The following is a 21,122-nucleotide window of genomic DNA, read 5'->3' as shown; positions in this document are numbered from 1 at the left end:
AGGAAGGGCGACCCTTGCTCACAGCCGTCAGGCGTGAAAGGAGAAAACTGCTGTGCTTCTGCATATCTTCCCCTACAGACATTTTTGGTCTGAAACACTTTGTTCAGTGAAACAGCAAGGTGCTTCCTAGTCCGGTGCTCAATACTGGAATTTTATCCATTTATACTCTACTTCATTTAAACACTTTTTTATAGCTACAGTGAATTGAGGTGAAGGAGATGATATTCAAATCTCATGCTCTCACTTCTGTGGCATTTGATCAACTGAGCAAAATGTCCTCATCTGTAAATGGGGATCCAGCTTAGATGCCCCCAAGGGCTGCTCTGTGAGCTCAAAGGTCTGGGAAGCATAGAAAGTGTGAAGTGTGACACCATGAGACTCCATGGAAGGGCAAGGGAGGCACCTGAAGGTTGTGGGTAGCATTGAGGATGACATCATCGCTGGGCTCTGCCCGAGAACTGAGGATTTTTAATGACATGGGTGTGACACGTGGAATGGCCTTCCTGGTGGCCCTCAGTGCCCCCCTTTGAATTGCCTAGAGCCGTGGTCGGCAAACTGAGGCTCGCGAGCCACATGCGGCTCTTTGGTGCCTTGAGTGTGGCTCTTCCACAAAATACCACGGCCTGGGCGAGTCTGTTTAAAGAAGTGGCGTTAGAAGAAGTTTAAGTTTAAAAAATTTGGCTCTCAAAAGAAATTTCAATCGTTGTACTGTTGATACTTGGCTCTGTTGACTAATGAGTTTGCCTACCACTGGCCTAGAACAAGAGAGAAAAGAAACTGGAAACACGATTTGATTTTAAATCAAAAGTAATGATTTTATTTTTAATTTAATATATCAGAAAAAAATATTTCTTTTAATGTCATGAAGTAAGCACTTGAAAATAACAGTTCCAACATTGCTGTGATTGGCTCTGTGAGGCTCAGATGGATGGGCTTCCCTCTGAACACAGGCCCCGGGGCCCCAAGAGGCCGGCTCTTCCAGTGGCTTTCAAGCAGCCTCCTGCCTGAACCTGCCGGCAGGCGGGCCTATCTGACGCCGGCGTGCCTGGGCAGTGCCACCGGAGCGTTCTGGATTCCTGTCCACTGGGGAAAGTAGTCTCAAGTGCCGCCAAGCGCTGGGAAAAGAACAGTGTTTAAAAACCAGCAGGAGTCAGGACCCCCAATGCTGACCTACAGGGGCTGCAGATATGGCTTGGCCCTGACTGATGGGGCGTCCTTTCCAGTGAACCAGATGCTTTCAAGTTCTCTACAATGTAGTCTGGGGTTTGGCTCCGCAGTGAAGTGTATCTGGCTGCACGACTTCTGCCTGCCCAGAGCCCACACGCGGCGTGCTTTCACTGTCTGTCTCCTTAGCGCTAGAACTTGTTCCACTTTTTTTTTTTTTTTAAAGTTTAATTTGGGATTAAGGGAAGCCTGGGGATTATTTTCCCCCGTTCTGTGAGTCCTACATTTTCAGCGTCTGAGGATGAGGAGAGTAACTTGATTCAATGGGCTTGTGAGTCTCCCATACTCTGCACAGGCATACCTCACTGGCCCCTTTAACTGTGGGTTCTCACATTGGCTGGAGGATGTTTATAATCAGGAGCATCACAACTGGCATTTGGCTTACGTATCGGGTACCAGCACACAGAGGCTGTGGTTCACTGGCAAACTGGGACCTAGCACTTCCTACCGATTGTCGGCACACGCGTATTGATGCTATTTCAGCTCTCACTTTAGCAAAATCTCTTCTGGATGATAATGGGTCTGAGGCACAAAGAAACAGGTCTTGTATATAAATAAAAAAGGGACAAAACAACTTAAAAAAGTTACAGGAGATGATGACTCACAACTGGAACTCAGGCTCCACTATCATCCCAAACGGATAACAAAATATTCCTTCTTGAAAACAGAGAATGGACTACCCGGAATTTCTGGGCTTTCATCATGAAATTCTCAAACACTTCTTTTCCAGGTGGAAATTTTTTCAGGGAAATAGCGTCTAAAAGAGAGACATGGACCATGCACATACAACTTGAAGCATTGAACTCTGGGAGGCAAAGTCTATTTGATCTTCTCCCCTCTCCTAACAACTCTCTTTGGAATCAGCGTGTGGCCAATCCAACAACTGTGTTCAAGAATCATTAGCCAAGCTGGAAGAAAGCCCGGCTGTGTGGGAGCTGACTCAGTTGTGACACATCTAGTCGCTGCGGAGAGGCGGTTCTATCAGAAGCGATAGTAACCCGAGACAGCCTAGTTGTCTCTCCCAGGTAATTCGGCAGTCTGGGAATGAGGCCAGACTCCCGGGATATTCTACTCCAGTGTAATTGACTTCAGGTGATTTGTTACTCTGCTGTGGCAGGCTTTATCTCATCATGAAGTTACCACATCTGATTTTTAATTCTGTGGGTCTCTTTCCTAGCAGCGTTCTTCCGTTGAATTCTGCAAAAACCCACTCAAATGAAGCCCAGAGCTACATTAGCAGAGGTGAAGTGACGGAGATGTGATCAATCCCCCCACCCTCTTCAACAATATGTGGCTATGTATTGTCCCTCCCTTAATTTTTGTGATGGGAGTGTGATTGAAGGATGAGAGTAAATTACCTGGAATAATAACCTCTCTATATGACTCATTTGGTACTTAGGCCTGGCACTGGATAGGAATAGTATAGTAGTTGCTTTTCTCACTAGTAAAGCTAGAAGGTCCAGATAAAAACCTGCTCTGTGAATAGAGCATTTCTCACCAGAAATTTTTTTCATTGCAAACTCATTGGCTTGGGTTGATGCTCAGATCTAGTGTATCAAATTGCATGTACTCATATATGAAATGAAGAATTTTTTTTTCAATGCAGGAATGTTTTCACCATACTGTACATTAGAATGCAGTGAAAATCTTCAATAGAAAGAGAATCGACTGCGGCATAGTGAGGCAGCTGCAAAAACTTGCCTGCCCAAGTTTTTCTGGAATGTTAACTGGCAGCAGGGTTATCTATGTGGCAGTCAGTTCTCTGGTAGGCTTCAGATTTGCCATGGCTACTGGTCCAGACTCCTAACTTGATATAGGTAAGCAGTCAAGCTGAGATGTTGAAAACATTGTACTGAACCTGTAATACCAGAATTTTATTTTAATGTGCGTTTTTTCTCCTCCCATGATAGACATCAGAAAAGCTTTTAGAAATATTTAGCTAATTGGAAAACTATTAGCTATTCAACCTGTAAACAAAAATTCTAAATTTTCTCACAAGTGGACACAAGCGTGAACCTGCATCAAAATGAAAGTACTTGGAAGTCACTTAGTCTATACTCACTTCCTTATTCTAACCTGCATTAAAGGATCAATGAGAAATCAATGGATCAAGTAATTAAATCAACCAGATGAGCTCTAACTGGTCCTTCAATTAAACTCAAGTCAGCTGTTATTTGACAGGTTCCTCATTTTCATTATTCTGGTTATTTTCAGTTATAAGGAAAAAAGCTTCTTGCACAATACCATGTATTTTCAAAGCTCAAAACAACATTATTTGCATCATAAAGATCTATTAGTTGTTACGACAGGACCTATTTTTTCAGCTCATGTCAGCTTTTGCCCTAGTAGTAATACATTCCTCCATCAATTGTTTCTCACCATGAACCAAGATCAAGACACCGTAGACTGTTCATGATAATTTAACACAGATGTAACAGCTTCCCTCCCTGCATACACACTGCTTCAACTTCGGTCTATCGGTTGTGACTTGTTTTGCATGGATTCTTTTGTTCATTGTTCAAACCATTCACACAGAATGGAATACAACTTTATTCTTTTAAATTCCACACATAAACGAGATGCTAAGAAAGCCCTTGTCATCTCTGACAGAGAAGCAGAGCAGCTCTGTTTCATGAATGACAGCACAATTAAAGCTAAAATAATATAAAAATAATTGGAAAAAATTCCTTTGACTGTATACTCTCAAAGCAAGAAAGATAAACAACAGTTTCTTTTCTGCTAGCCAGAAAATGTGTGTCTATTCATTTGGGCTTTGAAGTTCAGTGTACTCCACATCTGTGTGCATACATGTGTGGCTAAACGTGTATAATCTATGCAGTGTAGCAGCCCCTAATTTTTTCAACTAGTTTGTCTAATCATTAAGCTACTTAACCAATTAGAATACTATTATATCACATTGAACAACTTACATAATTGCTTCTTTGAAATACTAGGAATGTTTACACATTTATTTGGCTTGTAGAGGACTGAAATATTACCAATAATATATTAACTAGCTTTTTTTCTTTTAAGAATATGGCTCTTAATAAATTGATTTTCTGAGTTCCAGAGCGAAAGTCCCTTAAAAAAAATTCTGAAGCGGACTTAAAGCAGGAAGAATGTCTTCTGATTTGGCCAAAAATATGACGTGTATGTTGTATCATTTAAAATTTGAAGGATAAGTCTATAGGGGGCCCTTTGTTGTCAACTGTTCCAGCCCAACTTCCCATGAAGTGTTTGTTGAAGTATCTCCACTTGACCAGCAGAGGGCACTTTACACACCTCTACATTGCATAGGGAGCAAATGCAGATGATGCAGAAACACAGTGTTCACACAATATCAGGAAGAGCCCTGCAGATTTCTTTTTGAAATTCACAAAAATATAGAAAATATGGGCTGTGCCACAAGGTTTCACGTGGGGAGTTATGAGTATGGGTGAAGTCAAACAGGGAGAGAAATGCATCGTCGGCTCCCTTCTCCCGTTCCTTTCCCTTTCCCAGCTGAAGGACAGTTGCATCCTTTTACTCGTAGTACAGAAGCCATTTGCAAATCTTTTGGTTGGCTTTGATCTTTTCTATCCCATATTTACTCTTCTTTTAAAAAAGCTAGGGACACCTAAACCAAGGATAATGCTTCCTATCTCATTTAAGAGTGGAAATTACTGCTAAAACGATCAGAAATGCTCTGAGAGGGAGCGGCTCCTTTCGGCACTGAGCTGCATTGGGTCCAACCTCCCAGGAGGAACCTGGGGAAAATGTCGACTCGGTAAACTCACTAGCCCGAGGCTGTGCTGTTAAGGGAAACACACCAGTTGAAATATACTTGTCTACATCCGTTTTCATCAGAGGTGATTAAGATATATTTTCTCATGGGGGCTACAGCTACTAACCTTTCTTAAAGAGGCTTTAATTTTCACAAAAGCATGAATGTTCTAGTATACACCCTGTGTCTCTTCCGTTTTTATTTATTCTATTGGCTCCAGTTTAGTGTCAAAACGATGAGAAAGGATTGTGTGTGCATGTGCTCGCACAGTTTTCTAAAGTAAACTTCTTTCATCCTTTGAGAAATACATCCCTTTGTAAATACGTTCCATACAGTGTATAACAGCCTTTGTTTGCCTGCTACTTCTCTCTGCCTCTGGCGCACTTTTGCTCTCCTTTGCCCTAAAGTTGACAGGTAAAGAGGAAATGGGGTCTCCTAGCAGCGGTCCTTTGAGATAGAGGTGCACTCAGTGAGTCCTCACCCAAAATGGATCATAAACTTACTGGGGTACATCAGCCTAATTATCCCTAAGCTGCCTTGGGTTTTGTGTTTGCTCATGTGTTTTGTTGTAGCTGCACCATGTGTGATTCCTTGTGCCATTTTCTTTTGTCTATTATTTTTCTTGATGACCCTGAGCTATGGCTTCCTCCTCAGTTCCCACACTATTCTGCCTTTGTGATTTTTCTCATCTTGCCGATGTAGGCCTCAAAGAAGAAGTGGCAGAAGAGCACAAGGTAGCTGAGGTACATGAGTGAGGACCAGAAGATGTTCTGAAAGTGAGAGTAACACTGGTCATGCTGCATCCAGTAGAAGACCAGGTAGTTAATGACACAGCCCATCAGCATCTGAGTGATCTGGGACAAGGTGATGAACATGGCAAACTTCCGGGAGACTCGGAAACCCGCCGCTCGCAAGGCATAGTAAGAGTACATCACGGCGTGCACGCTGTAGTTCATGGTCATGAACCAACCACCCCCGGCAACCATGTCCTTGTAGGAGTACCAAGAGTACAGGAGCACAGTGATGTGGTGGTACCAGTGCAGGAAGATCAGCTTCTGCTTCCTCAGAATGATGAATATTGTATCTCCTGGAAGACAAATGAGGGAAAGAGTGGACATGAGCCCCCGGACCATGACATAACGACACTGTATATTTTGGCATTAAAAGAAGGTTATCTTGAACTAGCCCTTGAGAGTGAGATGGACTGGGTGAGAATCCTGGACTGACATTTTCTACCTCTGTGACCTTGGGCAAGTTATTTTTTCTCACCATTTTCCAGTTTCCTCAGGAGGATAGTAACAGTAGCTTGGAATTGTCTGAGGATTACATAGGATTATCAACAGACCCTCTTAGCACATGGTAAGAGCTCAACAAATGTTACTTTCAGAAAGGTGTTTTGCACAAAATGTTACTAATTTTTTATCTGGAAGGGACATTTAGTAACCAGTTGCCATACATTTTAGGAAATATCGCATGTGTCAGAGCAGTTATCAATCAAGAAAAACAGATTAGATTTAAGTGCCCAGCACAATGTTCCTAGGCCTCTCGGGAGCAGTAAACTATTTTCCTTTGGTGCATGACAGAGACCCCTTACGAACACATCATCGTAAGCTTCCTGTAAAATGTGACAGCTTGACATATGGCAATTAGAAAAACAAAATTTGCCCTAGCTGGTTTGGCTCAGCGGATAAAGCGTCGGCCTGCGGACTAAAGGGCCCCGGGTTCGATTCCCAGTCAAGGACACATGCCCGGGTTGCAGGCTCGATCCCCAGTAGGGGGCATGCAGGAGACAGCCGATCAATGATTCTCTCTCATCATCGATGTTTCTATCTTTCTCTCCCTCTCCCTTCCTCTCTGAAGTCAATAAAACATATATATGTGAATATATATGTGTATATATATATATCTATATATATATATATATGTCTATATATACACACACACACACACACACAAAATTTAAGCAAAAAGCAAATGCAGAAAAAGAGAATAAAGGTCACCTTCTACCTATTTGCTGAAGAGAGCAAGAGGAATGTTTTAGTAAACCAATGAATCAAGTGATGAAAACTCGAGATTGATATACATTTTTATGGGATTAACTTTGAAATAGCTCTCCAGAGCTAGCAAAAATATTACAAACATCATCCCCTTGAAGAAAAAGACCATTGTTTCTAAGGTAGAAAGTTTATATTACAAAAGCTAGAATTATGCTCAGACAGGTAGATGCTATATATCTGCAATGATTTTTTGAGAAGTCTAGGAATTCCGAAACATATACTGTGGAACACATGTAAAAATATAAAAAGAACAAATACACCCAATTCCATTAACAAGTACCAAAAGAAGGGAAGAGACATTGGAATGTGGGACAGAAAGAGGTTCATGCAGGGAAATGCTTTTCTCTTTCCTATCTCTATGGCTCCCAGATATGGTGAAAATCCACATCCTTCATACCTTTTGGTGAACTCAAACTTCTGTTTCTATAACAAGGAGAACTAGGAGGTCTCTTCTCATATTCTGAAATTTAATTAAGCACAAAGGGAAGTCCTATCCCTCATACTTCAAGGGTGCCCTGAAAGGTTTGGTACAAACGAATGCTGGACCTTGGGAAGGTGGCCGTGGTTGGAATAATACAAGTGGTGCCCCATCCCGCTCAGCAGAAGATACTAGTTTATTTCCCTACTGAATTGTTAAACATTATTACTTCAAGTCTGCCTAGGACAAAAAAGTTGCCAGTTCCTGCATTTCTGAACCTGTTATAAAATTTTCTTTGAAGTCTTCTTCTCTCCTGTGAGATACCTGACATATTCTGCCTATAAATATCAGACAGGCTGACAATGATTGATGGTGGTGGTAACTCTCACTTGTATACCGAAGGGACAAAAGTAGTGTTAGGAGACTTGAGCCTACTTCTTAGTTTTAAATTGTGCTATTTTGTGTCTGTCAAAGATCTACTATTTCTATGTAATTACTACCCTGGGCCTCCCTTTCCTCTGTAGATGATCAAGTAGACACAATAATTCCAGCCTACCTTTATTCTCAGTGGAAAGCACGTAGAAGTCCACGGCATTGCATGCTAAAAACAAATGTAGTCCCACACAATATTCAAACGCATTGTAATAAGATTTACTTGCCATAAAGTAATAAGCATGTTATCCCTTTAAAGTCTTATAGATTTCATTTTAACTCTATCATCACTCTTATATTAAAACTTGCCAATTTCATTGTGAGGAGGGTAGTAGGAGACAAAAGACAGTGACCATATTAGGATGGGTTACCAAGAACGGCAAGTGGAACCTATAGTTCTAGAATTGAAAATTGCTTTGCATTCTTTCTGTCTGAGTGCAGGGGCAAGGTCTCAGGTTTGATCTGAGACACACTAAGTGTTTCCATTTAATATGGGGTCATGGAGGTAAAGGACATGCATATTACGAGACCTTCAAAATGAAATTAATTTGAATTCATTCGAGAATTTGTTTCAGAACAGATAAGTAGGATGGCAGATGGAGTAATGACGATGAGTATCTTTCAGTAATGGCCCCGGAGCATGTCAAGGAGTACCACTCCAATCCATATCAGGGCTCCTGTCCCCAACAAGGCCACTGACCCAGAGTATGACAGTCTCCCTTGGCGAGGGGTAACTGGGGGGTTCCAGAAAGGCTCCCTGAGGTGTCCCACGGTTCTTTTGATATTGCAGCTAAAATTCAACAGTCACACCACTCTGGCAGATACCATCTCCCCCCCTCTGGGAAACCACATACTATCACATTTGATTTGTCACAAGCCATGATACTTACAGGCTTGCCAAAAACTACAGTGTCCTAGAAATGCAAATTAAATATAGGGTCTCTGTATGTGATGTTGACCAACTAATCTTTCTCAGCCAAAGGCCCAGCTGGCATCATGGATAGGATTTTGGCTAAGTATGAAGTATTTGGGATTTTTGACTCGTTTCACTACAATCTCTCTAATCTGCAGTTCAGCTGTTTTCAGTTAAGAGCCAACCTGCAGGCAGGGCATGGTGTTTCCACGCCGAAGTGTCCCCAGGGGGCTCACGGCCACCAGAGTCACTCTGTGTGTGGTTTGTCACAGACTGCTGTGCTTCTCTTCACAGAGTTAGCTGGAGCTCTGCTGAGTCAGAGTTTCAAAAACAAAGACAAGCTGAATGGAGCAAGGACCTAGACTCAGAGCAGATGTTTCCAAGTTTTAACGAAACCGAATCTCAGCAGGTTTTAGTATAATTCTGACAGCAGGCACTCCAGGATTTTGGCACACCAGGCAGGTGGTGGCTCTCTTCCCCTCGCTTGTTCTACGAGACTGTAACCCTGTAGTTCACTGAGACGAGCTCACTGAGTTCTTCTGAAGCAGAGCGCCTGCCTTACTAGTAAGAGTTTAGCGAAGGGGGGACGGTGAGAAAGTGTTTAATGGGTAGAGCGCTGTAGATGATGAAGATGAGAAAGTGTCGGGGAGAAAGGATAGAGGTGATGAAGGTACAACAATGCAACTGTTCTTAATGCCGTAGCCCTGTACACTTAGAAGTGGTAAGTTGTATGCATTTTTTGCCACTGTAAAAACCAAAAGTTTAGTGAAAACTCCAAGCCGGTGTTTCTCAGTGGTTGAGCGTAGGCCTATGAACCAGGAGGTTTGATTCCTGGTCAGGGCACATGCCAGGACTGCGGGCTCGATCCCCGGTAGGGGGCCTGTAGGAAGCAGACAATCGACGATTCTCTCTCATCATTGATGTTTCTATCTCTCACGCTCTCTCCCTTCCTCCCTAAAATCAATAAAAATATATTTTTAAAAAGGTTAGTGAAAAGTGTAGGCATGCAAGTTTGGGGGGAATATAGAGTTTCAGTGTTGAACATGGAAGAACTGTTCTTTTCCTCACAAGACCTTTTCTTTCTGGTGAGCATAAGGAAGTCCAGAATCTTAGAGTATTGAAAAAACAGAACTTGGGACCTAAAAAATAAGAAAAGTTCAAATAATCCAAATGCGTAAGTCTTTCTAAATTAAATGGTAGTGTCAAGGTCTTCCAAGAGCAAAAGACTGGGAAGGAATTTAACTTTCAAAACAAATCTGTTCACTAACCAAGGGCGGGGCTGGTTACCTCCAGGACACTGCATTGGCCTGATGAGGGGATCTACTTGGACTCAGCGCTTTACCTGGGGAAGGCCATTATCAAATGAGCTCCAGGATATTTGAAAGAAAATAAGTCATATTTAAAAAAAGGTACTCAGACTATAAAAACCTCTGTGTGATGGATCTGAAAATACATGAAGAATTTGTGTCACTAACTAGCCTCATTAAAAAACGGTGTCAAGATTAGGATTTTATTTTCTTCAGCCCATTGTCAACACTTTAATCCCATATTTTAATGGTGAGAGGATGGACTGTTTGATAGCCAACCTACAAACTACTGTGGTAAGCGAGGATGCAACAGGAAAGGGCTTATCAAGCCGATGGCACAAGAGATGAGTCCCACTCTTTCTGGGTTCAAAAGAGAAGATCCCGTGTTCAATGGGAATGTCTGCACTGGGGAGCAGGGTATGGCCATCTTGGGGCTAGATTAAACTAAGACAGGTGGTTAATTAGCATCATTGGGATCAACACTCATAAGACAGAGGGTGGAGCATGGGTACCTCTGAGGCTGCAGCAACAGTCCAGGAATCTTAACTTTGTCCACCATCCTCAAACTGTGATTTCAATTTGGAACAGAAGCCAGAGAGCACGAGGGCTGAGAGCATAGGTCTAGTCATGTCTTTGAGGGAAAGTGACTGTTATGGAGAGCATGGAGTGGCTCGTCAGTAAATTATTCCTTCAACAGGTAGAAGGGACTGTTTATTCCCAAGTCCCTCAAATCCCATGGGAGAAAACTCAGAACACAGGCAAGCTGCCCTTGCAGGGTAAAGACAATTCTAGAAACAAAGACTGAGGTTGCTCCTTTGCACATTGAGGCTTAAGAGCCAGATGCATTGAGGCACCATTTCTGATTTTTTTTTAAAATTGTTGTTGAGGGTAGTAAGGTGTTAAATGTAAATGTAGTCAGAAATAGCACGGGGGGTGGTGGTGTTACACGTTTCATGCATTTACTGTATTCATACATCTGCATTCAGTTCTTTATCAAAACAGACAAAGGAATTAATAAGTATACTTATTATATAGCATAAATTAAGTCAGTGGGATGTAATATTAATAATGTATGAACTTTAAAGAAAAACGCCACAAAACCCTAGTGGTAAAGAAGACATGCTCACATTCTCAGACCAACTCCACTTTGAGACCACGTGATGGAACTCAGAAACTCTACGGCTCTAAGTAAAACAAAGAATCACTTAATATAGCTGCAGACTTTCGGGCACTGTCTGTAGCTTCAGGTTTGAAAAATACTTCTGTTCCCTAAGATTTCACACCAATTCAACTATATAGAATAGCCTCCTGGGGCCTAGTTCATAAAATTCATATTATAAAGTTCTTTTTAGATAAAGTAGCCATTCCATTCTAGCCCCTATTAAATTCCTAACCTCTGGTTAGGCGCTTAATGTAAATTTATTAAAGGGATGAATGTATACAAATGCACTCACTCTAAGACTACATAGGCTCTGTGTGGGGGGCACACACAGCCATGGTCTAGTTACCGTGGACTGTGTAGAGGCCCCATCGCTGTACCCCTGCCCCTTACTGAGGAAGGGTTTGCAGAAAAAGTGTTCTTTTGCTGCTTTTCCTTCTCTTTGACCTGGGAAGGCAAAATCAAACCAACAGTTCAAACCTACTGCCAGGTATTTGTAGGCAGCAGGTGCATCACACCCAGGGGAGAGCGAGTGACACACATCACACCCAGGGGAGAGTGAGTGACACACATCACACCCAGGGGAGAGCGAGTGACACACATCACACCCAGGGAGAGTGAGTGGCACACATCACACCCAGGGGAGAGTGAGTGGCACACATCACACCCAGGGGAGAGCGAGTGACACACATCACACCCAGGGAGAGTGAGTGGCACACATCACACCCAGGGGAGAGTGAGTGGCACACATCACACCCAGGGAGAGTGAGTGGCACACATCACACCCAGGGGAGAGTGAGTGGCACACATCACACCCAGGGAGAGTGAGTGGGTTGCTGGCACACATATCAGAGAGAGGCCTTTGGGAAAAGACACAGGGTCTGAACGAGGGCACCTTACAGAAACTGTTGATATCTTGTATTGTAGGTGGCTTATAACGAGATTACAACCTCTAACCCCTTTTTGGGAAAAACGAAAGGGAGAACACAATCTATAAATACATAAATATTTTTAACTTAATACATACAATTCTTAATTCCAGATAAAAAAAATTAGGAGACCCAAAGGACGGCTGGGTGTTCCTTAGGATAGGTACCGGTTTGTGAGACAGTGGCCAGCACCGCTCATGGATGAACTCAGAGCTTATCGCCCGTGGATCCCTTCCTTGGGCAATAATGGTATTATCCTGGGGAACTGTGCCCATGTCAAATCATTGCCACTTACTCTTTCACTGTTTCTGCTAACCTGTGACACACTTATATTGAAGCCCATTGATGAGTTGAAGGAAAAACCTCAGAAATCTACAAATATAACCAGTTATGTTTTTTTAAATTAGTTTCTAAAAGGTGAACTAGATTCCTCTTCTTTAAGGCCTGTCTCTTTGATGATTAAAATCAAACAACATCAGAAACCAACCCTTAGCATTTGTTAATGAGGACATGAGGCTACCCAAATGAATAGCTTAATTTCCTAGTCTGAATCCTAACTCCAGAAATGGAAGTATGCTTTGGCATGGGACTTGGAAATAGTCGTGTTGCTAAGTTGTCCTTATGTTTTAATATGAGCTAAGCTGCTGATGGGCCAGAGGGAAGGGGTGTGTATATTTTATACCCCCTGGATGTGTATATACAGGAGTGCTTGGAAATCTGCATGTTCTACGTCAAGTATTTTGCTCTTCATACAATTATTTAAAAGGAGGGAGGGAGAAAAAGGCAGTGAAAGTCATTAATTGCAACTTTCCTGTAACCAACCAACCAGAACCTTTAAACTGTTTGTCTTTAAATAAATGTTGTGGATATGTAGCACAAAAGGAGCGAAGAGGAGAAAATGGAAGGAGAGAAGACACTCACCCAGTTCAGGTGCTTTGCTTAGCACAAATGCATAAGCCCAGAATTTGCTGACAGGTCCATTGTAAAAACTCTGGTCACAAACTGACTGCTTCAGGCCTTTGGTCATCAAAATGTACACCATATAAGCACCAGTTCGAAGAGCACCGAATATACTTCATAAGTGAAAAGAGAAAAGAAACAGCATTTAGGAAAATAATTTCACTTCTGACATTAACCATACTTGAAAGGCTGTTTGCCATTGGTCAAATAGGCATACATGTACCATAATAATTTGCGTTTACCCAGAAGCATCTTCTAATGTTCTGTGAACAAGAGTAACAAAAACTCAGGGCTTTATTCTGAAGAGCATACATAAAACCACTTATTCTTCGTAAATGTTCCAAAAAGAGGTCATGGAAAAGGGGAATGGATCCAGGGCAACATCTCATGATGAGCTCTGGTGACGTCTATAGTTTAGCTTAAGAATCTTAGGGATGAGTTAGGGTTGGCTGAGAACTCTTGGAATTGTCTCAGTTCTGTCCTATGGCCCCCTGGCTCTATTCCTGGAATATCTTTTTATTTCTTTCAGCCAACTCTTCCTCTGCATTTGGACGGCCCAGGCCTCCTTGGCCTCCTGCAGCAGCTTGTAAACCACTGTCCTTGGTTCTGTCTTCCCACTGTCCCATCCATCTTTCTCACAGAAGCCAGAAGAAGTCTCCTTTAAGTCTTAGCTCTACTGCCATTTCCTCCAGGAAGCCCTCCAGGCTCCCTCCTCTGAGCTCCCCATAACCATGTACTAACACTGCTCAGGCACTCTCCTTCAATGCCCGGTCATGTGTTTGCCTCCACACAGACATGAGTGCTCAAAGACTGTTGAAAAAGTGAAAGTTGGTTGGGAAATAAACGGACAAATTTTTATCAAGGAACTGCTAAAGAAACAAAGGAGCTGAGATGTGTTGAGCTCAGTGATGTAACCTGAAGTGTGAAAGGACTTGGCAACTGGAACCAGTGGCCTCCATTATGAATGGACCCTGTAGGCAAAGGTCTCAGCATGCAAACCACACACACGACTAAAGGGAAAGCTGGCTGCCCATCTGGGGAGCTGTGCCTGCCCACCCTTTTTCTGGCAGTATCCCTTTCTAGGTTCTAGAGGTCAGTTAGGAGGAAAACTAGTGACTAACTATTGAAATGAGTAGCAGCATCACCAAACTGGAAAATAGCTTTTGTTTGTCTTCAGAGGCACGATCTTTTGGTTGAAACATCGAGTTGCTAGAGTCATTCCACTAGGCTACCCTGTCCGTAAACATGCGTTCACCACTAGAACTAAAGATCAACTCTGCATAGAACAAGGCAATGGAGTTGATTCCCCAGGAACCATCTCTTAAGTGGGGAATTTGGTAAGCAGCTTCTCTAAAGACATACAGTCTACATTAAATGGAGTTACTCTTTCCAACATTTAAAAGGATTCTGCATGGAATTACTGGTGTCACCTTTTACTTGTAGATCCTATTTAATCCTTCAAGTGGCTTCCCACTGCACTCAGAACGAAACCATGACCTACAACCTACAAGGCTCAATTGCCCCTCTCCACAGACGTTCCACCCTTACCTCTTGTGATTCTTTTCCTGCTCACTGTGAGCCAAACATTCCAGCACTTTCAGACGCAATCAGTTTCCTATCTCAGGATTTTGTATACATTTCCTCTTCTGGGAGAGCTTTTCTCCCATGTTTACCCTGCTGCTGTCTCTTTCTCACTTCCTTATCTCAAAGAAATACCCCTTCCTAACAGAATGACCTGAGTTTTTTCAGTCAATTTACTGTCCTAATTATGAGTGGGGAGTTGAATTTCATTGGTCAAGTCAGGTAGGTAATGGAGATGTTTCTGTCTTATCTGAATTCATTATATGTTTCATCTTTACCTTACCAGATAATAGCTAATTTTTAATATGAAGTCACCTGATTAAGGTCATTACCATATTGGATACTTAGAAGGTAATATGAAAATATGAATGTGGCATCTCCACTGAGCAAATGTAACTGACACGGTTGGTTGATTCCCTATTCAAGAGCCAACTCCTTTCCTCCTTCTCCATATTAAAGGAATCCTGATTTAGCTCAGGTTCTCCCAAGGAAGTTGACCTCATCCTCTATTTGGGAGTAAAATATTAATTGCCTAGGCAAGTTTTAGTAATCCAATTTCCCTTACCACTAATTTGTAAGGTATGCACTGACCCAATTCTAGCCAATGCGATGTGGGAGAGAGCTGCTTAGGTCTTTTGGGAAAGCTTTCCTTACTCTTTACCATGTGTTACCTGGAAGTGCAGCAGCTATCTTGCAACCATGAGGGAGCTACCTTGAGAACGAAGCTAACTCAGAGGGGATGGCAAAGTAGTCCTTCCAGATGTGACTCTGCTGCTCAATTAATCATTCAGTGACCCTATCTCAAGACTTCTTGTTTTTGAGATAAAGCTTCCTTATTGTGTAAGCCATTTGGAGTTTTGCTTTCTCCTACTTGCAGCCCAAAGCACCCCAGCAGACACATTGCACACGATTGGATGTTCGGTAGACTTTTGAACACTAGTTAACATTTTGTGGCTACAAAATGCACCTAGTCATAGATTACTGCTGGTGAAGTACTTACTACATCAATTGTCTGCTTTTCATAGGCCGGTGGGAGATATGCCAATGACTTTTGTACACACCAAAAGCAAAGAAACACACAAATGACACACTTTGAACATGTATCAATCTCTGCTCATTAGCCCCAGATTTTTGGGAACCACCAGCACATTTTACAGAGCAGGTCTCTCCCCACTGAATGCAGCCCAACATCCCCAGTGAGCAGAGCCCTTCTTCTACCATATTTTTCTCTACCTGTGTGCTTCACCCATGATCAGAGTAGATCCAAGGAAAGTACCTTTGGAATAATTACTATCTTTTCATCTTCCCGGGAACCAAAATCACTGTAGTGTAACCACACCCAATTTCTTAAGTATCAGCATAGTTTAACTTATTCTTTCAGTCATTAAAGTTTTATTGGCACTGTCCTAGATGCTGGGGTGACAAGAATCAACAAGCTAATTCTGCTGCCGAAGGTAGTGCTGGCCCTGGGAGATGTCAGAGGAAGTGGCATTTGAGTTATGGACAAATAGTTCTTCAAGCGTGAGGGTTAGGGTGTGAGAAAGTCACTTCAGAGGATTTTAGACTTGAAAGTTTAGACACATGGTGACCCCCAGTGTTGCTGACAACAAGAATATAGCACATGTCATTGTCCCGGATCTGGCCATAAGCCTCACTCCCTCGACTCTGAACAATAAGGCTGACTCAGAACACAGGACAGTGCATTTCTCAGGGACACTGTCGGTGCCAGCCATCGGGCTGATGTGTCTGTGGGCAAAGCCGCTTTGTTGGGTGTGACAATGCTACCGCAGGGAGCCATCGGGGAGCTGCGTGGCCAATGAGATGATTGTTAGTTGTGGGAAGCCAGTAGCTCTGCCCCTGGCACATCTCAGCCACTAGACACTGCGGAACCATGTGGCTTTTTATTAAAACTGCGCTCAGAGCCCTTAGACTGTGATACTTGACCAAAATGTACTTTAAGGGAGGTGACGTTTTTTTCTCCCTAAGTTGCATCATCTTGTGAGATTCTGTGATGCAAGAGGCAAACAGGCAGCGTATGTTCTGCTACCCCCAGTCCTTATATACTCATGTCAGACACTCATGGCTCATGAGGCTTGACACTCCTCCTGGCCACGCCTGGACATAGCATCAAAGATTTCAACCACTCGAGGCCACTACCAATAGATTAGAGTTGCAAATCCCAATCACAGTGCTCTCACTTACTAGTCTCATGACTGGGCGCATTACTTAACCTCTCTTAGTCTTTCTTCATCTGCGATGATAATCATATCTAACTTGCAAATTACTTCTATAAATTTTATAACAATATAGGTAGGGGGAAAAAGACAATTTAGGCAGGTATTTAATTAGCATAGAGTCTCTGATATCTAAGTGCTGAATATTAGTTTGCATTAATTATTATTTAATTTCTATTTATTGTTATTATTGCTGTTTTACTTGATTTATCTTTCATTGTTAAAAATCAGATACCTCATCTCCAGGTAGGAGAGGTGAAAGCTAATTAAAAGCCTAGGAAACCGATACACAGAGAATTTGATTTGAATTGATGATTATCCATGTTATTAAGTATTTTATTGTTAGGTATTTTATTTCATGAGCCAACTTTTCACAAAATAAGTGTCAGCTACCAAGTTGACAATATGATATGAAATGAGCATTTTTCCATAGAATGTCTTGAAGGGGAGACTGTGGGTATAGAAAAGCATCAGGTGACATTTATCTTTTGATCAGATGGTAAAGATTATTCCAAATCTAGGGCCTTCAAGAGGCTGAGAGACTGGGCCATTGTGTTTAACGGGGGCAGATGATTACCACATCACATGCCTTCCCCCGCTGTAGGGTCACACCGGCAGCCTTTATTTGATTTTAGGGTTTTTTTTGTGTGTGTGTGTTGTTTTTTTTTTTTTTTGGGGGGGGGAATATATCTTTTTTCTTGTCAGAGCCCATATGATAACAGCTAGTTAAATAGGAGAGGGCCCAGTAGAGAAAGAAGTGGATGTGTCTGCTCCCCTTCAGCTATGTTAGGCACCTGCAGTAAGGAGATCTGGAGTAAAACACAGGCCTGGTTAGCTGAGCTGCTGCTTCTCAAACGAATGTTCTGGATTCCCAGTTCAGAGGAAGCCTGTTTATTCATCAATAGCTATTTGCTGCCACGGCATGTATGTACCCAAGGAGGCACCAAGAATGCTCATTGGACTGTTAGTTGAGATCCTCAGAGGCGGGGGAGGGACCCTTCTCATTTGTACGATGTACATTTCTGCATTGACTATTTTAAAGCAAGCGTGTATTAATTCGATTGACAATTTAAAATGGACATATTTTTAATAGGCAACCAGCTACAATGGCTACAACTGAGCTAACAATTGCAACGACACCTGCAAGGCTTCACCACACTGGCACTGGGCCTGGTGAAAAGACACAGTCATTTCCTGAATCAGCACCTATGTCCTCAACACCCACAGTGTCAGCGACTGTGGTGCTCCGCGGGCAGGGAGAGGGTCTCTACAGCCGATCGCAGGAGACAAGAAACACGTAAAGAAACATGCAGGTGTCTGACATTAACCACGTTCAAACTCTGACACAAGCCGTTTGTGGTGCTGACACAACACTGGGGCTCTGTGTGGCTGGGGTCACCTTTGGATACCGCGTGTGCTCCGTAAGTAGATGTTGGGATGTCCGTGTAAAAGTGTGGAAAACAAGTTCTCATTTTCAGGTTGTATTTGTTTTTTTCTTTTCCGGGGTTTTGGTTATTTCCCCCCTCTATTACTGCTGGGGGTCTATCTGAAGAAGTGTGAGAGACATGGCTAACTTTCTTTCAAACCCAGGCTCTCACCATGAGGTCAGACCATTTATCAACTTGAGAAAAGAAGTGACTCTGTACGCTAGATTTCCAATTTTAATGCCATTTGGAAGTCAAAGCAGAATATCTCAGTAACGACTATAAGCATTCCAGAATTCTGCCGTGGGAAGAGTCTTAGGTATAATACTTTCAATTACTTCAATACGAACATCAGTAGTTGGTAACATTACATTTTTTATTGTTTCCTTACTGACCTTCAATTAAAATGCAAGGTATTTAGAAATTGAAGTATCAACCACCCTCCGAGCCCACCACTCTGCTCACTCAATAACCAAATGGGCAATTAATTATTTCTAGGACTGGACAATGAAATGTTTTATTATACTAATCCTATGTAATAAAAGCCTAATATACAAATCAACTGAACGGTGGAACGACCAGTCAGCAGGGCCAGCGTGCAGGTGGTGCCAGGCCAGCCAAGGTGGGTGCCAGCAGACAGAGGGAGGGGACAGTAACGCACTGCGGTGGAGGGGCGATGGGGGGTGTGGCACCATCCCCCAATCAGCCCACTGGTCTCCTCCTGCAGAGGGAGGCCACTGGCAGCAGTGGCGGGGCGATGTGGGGTGGGGCTAGAGCTACGCCCTGGTGGTCAGTGTGCTCTCACAGGGATGTCCGCAGGGAGCGGGCCTAAACTGTCAGTCAGACATCGCCTGAGGGCTCACAGATTGCAAGAGGGCGCAGGCCAGGCTGAGGGACTCCCTTCCCCCGAGTGCACGAATTTTTGTGCACTGGGCCTCTAGTCTATATAATAAAAGCCTAAGCAACTGTTAAGGTGGAATGACCAGAATGACCAGTTGCTATGATGTGCCCTGACTACCAGGGGGCAGATGCTCAGTGCAGGAGCTGCCCCCTGGTGGTCAGTGCGTTCCCACAGGGGGAGCACCACTCAGCCAGAAGCTGGGCTCATGGCTGGCAAGCACAGTGGCAGTGGCGGGAGCCTCTCCCACCTCTGTGGCAGTGCTAAGGAGCAGTGAGCAGTAAGGAGCGAGGGCTCCCTGACTGTGAGAGGGTGCAGGGTGGGCTGAGGGACACCCCCCCTTTCCCCAGTGCACGAATTTTGCGCACCGGGCCTCTAGTATCCTATAATCAGAAAAAGAATTTAAAAAGGTGTGATATTTTTTTCAGTTGTCAAAACATGGCAATAGCTGGTCCAATAGTAGCAACTCTTTATAAACATAGGAGAGGTCATAATAGGAGAGATCACTGATTTTCCTGATAACAAAACACACTGCCATTTGTCTTAGACTGACATTTTCCAGAGTAGGAAGAATAGTAATGCTCCCAGAACAGGTTAAACAAATTAATAACAACCAAAAAACTCACTGGGATGCCTCTAGACTGGGGCGGTGAGGCAGGATTACAGTGTTTTCGATACTGAGCAATTGCATCTCCATGTCAGGATCATGTCTCTGTAAACACAGTGTGACCCAACTTCTGAAACCTTTCCACGCCTCATGACAGGTATCCTCAACAGGCAATGTCTACTTTAGTCTGGTCTAGTATTTAGCCTTTGCTAAAAACACATCCTTTAATAACAGTGTGGATTTTTTTTTTTTTTTTGGTCCTTATATCAGCAGGTAAATGGGGCTCTACATTGTGGTCTCTCGATAATTTACTTCCTCTGCACCTCCACTAACAATTCAGAGAGCACAATTTCACTCTTCACTGAATGATCATGTCTAGGTTTGGTTCAGTTATATTGACTGGAATCTTTAAGTGGATATCTCCACTTGAAATTTTAAATGTCTCCCAAACACCTTGTGGTTCAAGACACATGAGGCTAAAATGGCATATTATATATATATATATATATATATATATATATATATATATATATATATAAATTTAAAATACATCCTTTGACCTTGCGTTGCTGGAAATATAACACACCCTTTGGATATACTTGCAAAAGTATACCAAATTGTATGCTGTGTAATATGTAAAAGATGGTTAGCACATAATATAAAAGTCCACTGACAGCCCTGGCCGGGCAGCTGAGTTGTTTAGAGCATCATCCCACACCAAGGTCATGGGTTTGATCTCCCAGCAGGGCACACACAAGAATCAGCCAGTGAACGCATCAATACACGGAACAGCACATCCATGTTTCTCTCTTCTGTCCCCTTCTCTCTCAAATCAATCAATAAATTTTTTAAAAGCAAAAAAAAAAAAAAAACAAGTCCACGGACATGAGAATGGTTAAGTAAATTACAATAAACACAATATAGTTAGGTATAAAACGTGCTGCGTTAGAGTGCTGACATAGGAGAGCTCCAAGATACATGATGATGAAGTGAAAAATCTAAGGTGCAGGACCATTCTGTATGGTATGATCCAATTTGTGTAACTTTTTAAAAAAATATATTTTACTGATTTTTTTTCAGAGAGGAAGAGAGAGGGATAGAGAGTTAGAAACATCGATGAGAGAGAAACATCGATCAGCTGCCTCTTGCACACCCCCTACTGGGGATGTGCCCGCAACCAAGGTACATGCCCTTGACCGGAATCGAACCTGGGACC

At 42.7% G+C, this 21,122-nt stretch overlaps 1 protein-coding gene across 1 annotated transcript in view; it reads right to left on the bottom strand.

The window, feature by feature from the left end:
- Positions 1-795: 795 nt before the first annotated feature.
- Positions 796-21,122, bottom strand: part of ELOVL6 (ELOVL fatty acid elongase 6) — a 136,524-nt gene continuing 116,197 nt past the window's right edge. Inside the window, exons 3-4 of the mRNA XM_054726633.1 lie at positions 13,124-13,275; positions 796-6,074 (exon numbers count right to left, since the gene is read on the bottom strand). Coding sequence (XP_054582608.1) covers positions 5,650-6,074; positions 13,124-13,275 — 577 coding nt within the window. The 3' untranslated portion in view covers positions 796-5,649. The remainder of the gene's footprint in view (positions 6,075-13,123; positions 13,276-21,122) is intronic.

This window comes from Eptesicus fuscus, chromosome 2, assembly GCF_027574615.1.
Source record: "Eptesicus fuscus isolate TK198812 chromosome 2, DD_ASM_mEF_20220401, whole genome shotgun sequence".
Classification (NCBI taxonomy): Eukaryota; Metazoa; Chordata; class Mammalia; order Chiroptera; family Vespertilionidae; genus Eptesicus; species Eptesicus fuscus.
The sequence above is the reverse complement of the archived record's forward strand: the minus strand, read 5'-3'. Positions and strand labels throughout refer to the sequence as shown.